Source organism: Glycine soja, chromosome 17 (genome assembly GCF_004193775.1).
Source record: "Glycine soja cultivar W05 chromosome 17, ASM419377v2, whole genome shotgun sequence".
In the NCBI taxonomy this organism is placed as follows: Eukaryota; Viridiplantae; Streptophyta; class Magnoliopsida; order Fabales; family Fabaceae; genus Glycine; species Glycine soja.
In genome coordinates this window covers 38,864,224-38,872,528 of record NC_041018.1, presented here as the reverse complement: position 1 = coordinate 38,872,528, position 8,305 = coordinate 38,864,224, and the positions used below count along the sequence as shown (strand labels likewise).

Below are 8,305 nucleotides of genomic sequence, written 5' to 3'. Positions count from 1 at the left end.
ATCACCTTTCATTAAAACACATCAGGTTAATTTTAAAGGTAACAAACCAATCGGATTTCTTTTAACAAACCAATCGAGTTTCTTTCACTGTACTATAGAACCAAAACATGTAAAGTCATTACAATAAGTTTTATCGCTCTAAATTTTTTTTTTCTTTACATACCCATTCTTGTTGGTATATTTAAGGGACACAACTATTTGGTAACTATGTTGGACTTTCTTAATTAAATATGCTCTCTTTTCATAATTAATATAAAATTTAGATAAAAAAAACATTTGTTTGACATACAATTAATAATAAAGAGAACATTTTTTTGATAAATGATTATATGCCCTGCAATGATCAAAGAGAAATATTTGAAATACACTTTCAAACATATTATTTTGAACATATTCTCTTTTATATGTTAAATTTTATTAAAAATTACAAAATTTTGTGAGTTCAACGTATTTAATAAATCTCTCTTCTAATTTTATAGCTTCTAATAAATTTTAACCCAAAAAGAGTGTATAAAAAAAGTATTTTAAAAAATATGTTTCTAACACTCTTCCTAATCAAAATCAACCCACGTTAAGATGTTAGGATTAATTTTTAAGAGGAATATAGTGGGAGTTCGAGCTTTAAAAAAATGTTTGAACTCTTAATAAAATAAATCCCTTAATTAAAGGTAAATTAGAATATCAAAATTTAAAAGCAGCTTAATTCAAATATGCAATTTAGAGAGCCTTCTTAATATTTCCAGTTTTGTTGAAGCACCGTTTTATATTTTCTGTTCCCCTTCTGCCTAATCCTAAGGGTAGAAAGTTTGAAATTAAAAGCAACTAGTATAGTAATAGAATGACCCACAGGCATAGGATTGCATGCAGTTTATAAGTTCAAACAACTGAAACAAGTATCCATTTTCATTTATTTTTCAGTTCTTACAAATATATTCATAATGAGTGAGACAATTTTTAAGTGTTGAGATTTTGTGCAGTTGCCCAGACAACTCAAATCCCAACTATTTTAAGATAACATAACACCACCAATATAAAAGAGACATGATATTAATTCTTGGGGTGAAGCATTATGCTTATAAATCAATGGATACCACTAGTGGAGAGTCACCTTTGTCAAGCACAAATGTCTTTGAAATTTTCTTTGACGGTGTCACAACTTGCACATTGTATGTTCCATGAAAGCCTCTGAAGTTGTATTGGCCTTGTTCATCAACATGGCCACGGCTGTGAGAGAGCCACTCTTGTTTTAGAGCTAAGAACCTTTTCCCAGCCTCATTGATGTCACCTTCTGCATTGACCAAATGTGAATGGTCCCTACTCATAAACAGCTCCCAAAATCCCCACAGCATTAAGCCTTCCACCGTAGGATGAGCCATGGCTTCGCGTAGCATAACTTCGAGATCGTCTGCTCTAACGTATTCGTTGACGGAAGACACGTCAAGCTCGGTGAACCATATAGGTAGGCCAAGAATACCCAACTTGTCCAGGGAAGAACTAACAATAGGCCCTATTGGACAGTCTATGTGGCCTTGAATTCCAATTCCCCCAACCGGAGCACCTTGCTCTTGCAAATCAAGAATGTGATGGATGTACTTATCTGGACATGATCTGGTGTCGCATCCATCTTCAACATGATAATCATTCACAAAGAGTGTGGCAGAAGGGTCTAGTTGGCTTGCAGTCTTGAACATGTTTGCCCTTATATCCTTGCCTAGCCTATCTTGGTAAAATGAACCGTGCAGCATTTCGTTGTTGACATCATAGTGACTGAACTTGCCCTTGTAGCGAGTCAGCAGGCCGTTTAGGCGGTTTTGGACAGCCGTCATCAGATCGTTTTTGTTCAGTGACTTGATCCACTGCTGAACGGTTTCGTCCACTTCCCAGAAGATACAATGGCCGCGAGTTTGTATCTTGTGCTTCTGACACAAGCTTAACATATCATCAGCATCCTTGTAATTGAAATTGCCTTGCTGTGGCTCCGTCCAATACCACTTCAACTCATTTCCAAACACAGCCCAGTTAAAATGCTTCACAATGAAGTTAACAAAGTCCTCGTTGTCAATGTTCGTTCTGCTGATGCATGTTCCAATTGGGAAATCATTATGTGTTTGTATAACTTTTACCGAGGTGTTAGCATAGCTGCCAGAGTCCAGTCCAGAGAATTTCAGGATAACATCACGTTTACGAATCTGCAACCCAGCAAGTCAGTATAAATTAAAATATATAAAAATAATGCAAATCATCTCATATTCCATCAATGAAGAATGGATCATGTAATATTAAGACAAGGCACTATAGTCTGAAACATACTTAGCTTCATGTACCATTTATTTCCTGCCATGGAAAATTTTGTTTTGTTCACAAGAAAAATTATGCTCTTTAGTAATCTCGAGCAGATTTTAGAGCTCATGAAATATGCGAGTTGGAAGGTCATATAGGACCATTTGAAACAGGAAGGAGGTAAACACTTCTCATATCATACATAAACCAATCCTTTGTACAGGTTATTGGTAAATTTGTTAATCTATATAGTGGCATCATGCCTATGCATCAAATTCTAGAGGATATTATCTGCATATCACTTGATCTAATTTCTTTTTTCTTTTTTGTGTTAAATGTTATTCATTCAAACCAGTTCAAGTGCAAAGCAATTTAGGAACATTCCATATGTTTCTGAAGCTATTCTCTAAGACTAATAAAATGAGATATAAAGGAAAACTTGATGTCACCTTATCAGTTTGGATCTTTAAATATCTAAATCTTGTGTGTCTATCCACAGGAAAAATTTGAAGTCCAGCAACCATTAAGTCCACACCAGAAGCAGGACCTTGCACATAAACCATAACCTTTGATGGCTGCTTTTCAATTCTAAAGGACCCTCCAATTTCATGCCACATGTCATCCGAAACCTGAGTTTGTCCTCCATTGACCCACTGATTGTCAACACCAAGGGCAACATTCACATTCTGAGGCCCTGATGATCCTGCTGAGCCAATCCGGACCCAAGCAGACACTTGATAAGTCACAAAGAGTTTCACTTTATCAGTGATGGTCTGAGCAGGACCCATCCATGTTTGCATTCGATTAGTTACAAGGATGTAGCGCCCGCTTAGGAGCTCATGAGGACCAAGAGAATCTCGTGCCATTGGTGGAATTATATGTGGTGAACCAGTTTTAACACTTAAAGTACAATTGCCAAGGGGAAACCATCCATTTGTGCTATCAGCCAGATTGCTGTTCTCAATTATATTAACCCCAAAAGCAACATTCTGCAAAACAAAATCAACTGTTAGGTACTTGAAACATAGAATTGGCAGCACAACCAAAGTACATAAGGCAACAGCTAAATTCTTAAACAATGCTTGTGTAAAACAAATTTTCAGGAAAAACTAGCAATAATTTTATTAAAGTAATTTACAAAAACAAAAAAGCTTCAAAAGTCCAACCTTTACATCTGGTGGGGTTGAAGGAGGTGTTTTAGCCGCATGCTTTAAGACCAAATTATTGAGAAGAATGTCAGTGCCTGGAGGGGGACCCTCTAAATAAAGGACCACTTTCGATGGAGAACCATTCAGAAGGAATTTTCCCTGCATTGTTATCCAATCTTTATCTGTTGCCTGCACACTTCAGAACACACCAGCTTTGTTCAGCAAGTGGAAGAAATGTTAAAGGAGCATGCTAATATCATTATATCACTAAATCATACTATAGCAAGTATCTTTTTGTTTTGTTCATCAAGATTCAAGAATAATAAAAAGAAAGTTATATTATGCCTCAGAGTCTATGTGAAATGTGGTGATAGAAAAATAAGACAGATACTAACTTTGCAATGCCTATATACTGCTCTCGAAGATCTGGCGTTTGGACCCACAAAGTAGCCCGTACATCAGCGGTAGAGACATTGTTTCCAAATATTCTAACTAAAGCAGTGACCTCATAGGCCAGCTTGCGCTGCACGCGTCCAGTGATCTCTTGCTGAATTCCATTCCAGCTTTGTGTGCGTTCTGTTGCAGATGCGAAGAATTTCCCGGACTTTGGAACAATTTTCCCATCATTCATGGAATCATGCAACATAATCTTGCAGCTTCTTCCAGACCAGTTTTTCAGGCCATCATCAAATTGGGGGTTGACTATGATGTTGTCATCTCCAGCTGAAACACATCCTGTGCTTGTGGTCTTTCAAAATAGGAGGATAATGTACATGAGTTAGTATGTTGAAAACATACAGATTTCACAAGACAACTAAGCAGTCAAACTAACACATTTCTTGCAATTTCAATCTAACCATAGAAGAAGTAATAACAATTGCGCAATCATGAGTTTGATATTTATCAAGCAGTATTAGACTTTGCCAATAGGTTGAATTGCACAAAGAAATAACATTGATTAAAATACTCAACTTCATGACATATTGACTTACATTATCATTAGGAGTGGAACAGTTGATCACTACCGATCGTATAAGCAGGTCAACTCCAGGAGCAGGTCCTTCCAAATAAATTATAACCCGATCAGGCATAGTTGACAATGAGAATGTCCCTTCCAACTTTTCCCAGCTATCATTATTAACAGAAGTTCTGTAGAAAATAATGGAAAGCATGTAAAGGGCATTTTCCTCAATTTCTTTAAAACAAGGAAGAAGATACAACAAAATCTCAAAATCTTCTACCTTCCAATGAATAAGTAACGAGTAGCTGAATCATGATGTTCTAGTTTCAGAGTAGCTAGAACATCACTAGATCCCTGAGAAACCCCGGAAACTCCCACACAAGCCGAAACCGTGTAAGTGGAACCAATGGAAATTTTGTTGGTGATGTCTTGCTCAAGACCTTGCCAGCATTCTTTTCGGTCGGTGATAACAGCATAATTAGCATCCAAATCCATTGGGATTCCTCCTTGAGTACCTGATTTGGATGAAATTACATAGCCAGTGCAGCTATTGAGATGCCAAGAGGTCAGCCCACTAGAGAAGTCATGATTAAGTAAAATATTAGCACCCTTGCTCCCACTTGGACCAGAAATGTTTCCTGCCATGATCTTTCAAAAAAAAAAAATCAGAAAACAATTGGAGGTAAATGCCCTAGAAGGAACAATGTGCATGGTTGATACGGCTTGATATGTGTTTGTGTTTAACAAATTGGGAAGAACTCTCCAAAGTCACATTGTGTTCTACAGTCTCACTGTCTAGTGCATATCATGTTTTATCTCCCAGCTAAATTTATTTATTTTACTTTGCCATAAGATTCACTCAAGAATGCCTCATTTACTACTGTCGCATTTACTTCTACTTCCTTAAATCAAGGTCTCATTTAATTTGGTTGCAGCATTAGTCCTTGTTAGCTTGCAACTCACAAACATCTAACAAATTATACTTTGCATAATGTATACATTTACTAAATCTAACACATGAAAACTCGACAACTCTAAGTAGCAGTAACCTTAAATACACTTCAAAGCAAAAACTAAATTCAGCAATGAAGCTAGAAATGGACATCTGAGAGGCAAGATCTCAGACCCCATCCATTGTGGGGCTACCAAAATTATGCAATGTGGTTAATGCAAGACCTTCATTAATATAAAAGGAACAAGCAAATCAAAGGGGGGTGCTAAAGCAAAAATGCCAAAGGCATGACCAATCTCATCACATCACTAAAGAAATATGAACCATTGAGCAAACATGAAGTGAATGACCTTTGACACAGAAAGAAATAGCCCTCAGGGGTTATTAAGGTACCTGAGACTGAGAATGGTTGTGCTTCCAGTGGGAGTGAAACTTGGAGATTCTGCTTGTGAAGCAGCAGGCAGAGAACCTCTTCATTATATACACTCTTGCTCAGAAAATTTGTGAGTGAAGGCTACGGATAACACTGTGGCCAACCAGAAAACTTGATCCTCCATTTGGATATATTATTATTATTATCCAAACTTTTTGATCAATTGAATTATATACCCAAGTAACATCAACCTACACTCTTTCAAATAAACCCAATACCCAAAAAAAACAAAACAACTTTTTTGAAATTCCTCTTAATTTGCCTTCTCTTGCCTCTGTAGTACTTTTTGCTTTATCTTGCAGATTAGTAATGCTTGAATTGGAATGGAAGCCTAAGTAAGGATGAAGGATCGGAAGTTAGGGATGGATGCTTTGGTTCCTTATGAAATACTAAATATCTGATCCACTTAGATGAGACTTAGATTGCAAGATTTTGCAGTGTTAGGTGGAAATGGCTTTTTTATCCGTATATAACATAAAGGATCCAACAATTTCCTACGTATATAAGAACATACTAACTTGAATTGAATTGCAGATATCCAAGCTGCCACTATAACACACGATCTCTAAAGCACCTTGCAACATTTAAATGAAACAAAAATCATAAACCTAAACCATATGTTTATACTAAGAATATAACTCAGTCAATTGAACAGGATACGTGAGTTAGTTATAAACAATGCTGCGCTGCTCTAATAAGTGAAGCCACGTTTACAATAGCTTGTACGTTTGTGAATATTTCGAATTATGTATGCAGATGATAAAAAATATAAAAGAATTGGTGGAATAATATGACATAGTAAGTGGCTGTTACCTAAATCAAAATCGAATACTTACTTGTTGTTTGTGTGTCTCCGGTTCGGTCCAACAAGAAAAGCAGCGGTTCGTGCGATTACAAGGTGGTGCACTGACTGTGAAGGACACAGCATCGTACTACTGTGACTATGAGATTGGTCCATTGAGTACAAAACACGGCGTTTCATGGTTTCAGTTTTAGGAGATTTTGTTTCGCTTAATTATACGATTGTGAAACAACCGATTTAGAAAATAAAAAGATTTTACATCAGTCCACCCTCTTGATAATAATCGATGTAGAAAATCGATTTCCCTCAAATAATTAACCAATGTGATGGAAAGGATATACTTCTTTCATTTTAAATAATTGAGGGCCTAAATTGAAAATTTTAATAATTCAGAGACCAAATTCAACTTTAATATATAAGTATGAGACTAGTTGTATAATTAAGCCTCTTTGAGAGGATCATTGACCAGACTAAGAGAGAAGAAAATTTATTTTATGCACTTTCTAACTTGCTACTTGCACTTCCCATTTTAATTTTGTGAACAAAAATACTCTTGATGAATCTCAACATTCCCTTCCCCCAAATGTCTCACCCCTATGCGATCGTCAGCGACCCCTTTCCCTCAGTCGAAAAATCCCACGTGACAGCATTGTTACTCACCCTCAATCACAGGACACTGGCAAAGTGGTTTGCGACCTCATCCTCTAAGCACAACGCCAACGAATTGGTTTGCGGCCTCACCTTCTTGGTGCGACACCGATGAAGATTAGCCATGGTCATTTTTTTGGTTAAAAATGCTTTGATCTACTATGCTGTTAGGTTCATATGATAGTGCTCTGAGACACATTTGAGAATTTTTAAGACTTATGGAAATACACATTCTGAAATCCAGTTGTAAATATGGCAATGTACAATTGAACACCTATTTTGTAATATAGAACTTTTCATTTTTTTTCGGGTAAATACTCACTTTTATCCCTAAATATGTAATTTGTTGACAAATGTGTCCCTGAAAGATAAAAATACAAAATTTACTCTCTGAAAGTATAAAAAGTGCAACAAATATATTCAGTCGTTAACTTTCATTCGTCATCGTAAATAAAATAGTCTACCTAGCACTGATGGACAAATTTGTCACCGAAATGATTGCCAACGTGGTCATATCTAATTGTCAACATAAGGGCATATTTATCATATAATATTTTTTTGATTTTTCGTCTTCTCACTCCACTGACAAATGCGTTCCTGAAAGATGGAAATACAAAATTTAGTTCTTGAAAATATAAAAAGTGTAACAAATATATCCAAACGTTAATAGTAGATTGCAACTAATTATTATAATTTGAAAAAATCTATAATGATTGTGATAAAAAAATTTAACAAACTCGTAAACTAAATTGAGTCTAAAAAAAAGAATACTGGTTTTATAAACTCGTAAATAACTTTTTTATACTCCCATGCTTGATGAAATGTTCAGGTAAAAAAAAACTTATTGTAAAGCATTATAGTTAAATTAGATCCATGAATAATTTTTAGGAAAAATTGTAATTGCAATGACACTTTTAATTTGTAAAAAACACTCACCTCCTTTGGAATTATTCTTTTTAAGGTTATATTTTATAAATGACCAGTCAATAAAAAATAGTTGTGTATGATTTAAAAAAAATAATTTAATAATCAACAAATTTTTATTATAATTTGTAATTTGATGTCATTGCATATATTAATA

General features: G+C 35.4%; 1 protein-coding gene across 4 annotated transcripts; it reads right to left on the bottom strand.

The window, feature by feature from the left end:
* Nucleotides 1–867: 867 nt before the first annotated feature.
* On the bottom strand, nucleotides 868–6,852 carry LOC114393482 (endo-1,4-beta-xylanase 1-like). Of its 4 annotated transcripts, none has more exons than XM_028354834.1 (8): nucleotides 6,611–6,852; nucleotides 5,735–6,348; nucleotides 4,670–5,037; nucleotides 4,421–4,577; nucleotides 3,824–4,176; nucleotides 3,447–3,624; nucleotides 2,730–3,269; nucleotides 868–2,189 (listed from the first exon to the last, which is right to left on the bottom strand). In XM_028354834.1, the coding sequence occupies exons 2-8, from the start codon at nucleotides 5,816–5,818 to the stop codon at nucleotides 1,074–1,076; spliced, it is 2,796 nt and encodes a 931-aa protein (XP_028210635.1). In that variant the 5' UTR covers nucleotides 5,819–6,348; nucleotides 6,611–6,852; the 3' UTR covers nucleotides 868–1,073. The 4 variants fall into 4 exon arrangements, with proteins under 4 accessions (XP_028210635.1, XP_028210637.1, XP_028210636.1 ...); XM_028354836.1 differs by having other exon boundaries at nucleotides 1,074–2,189; nucleotides 6,293–6,348; XM_028354835.1 differs by lacking the exon at nucleotides 5,735–6,348 and having other exon boundaries at nucleotides 1,074–2,189.
* Nucleotides 6,853–8,305: the final 1,453 nt, after the last annotated feature.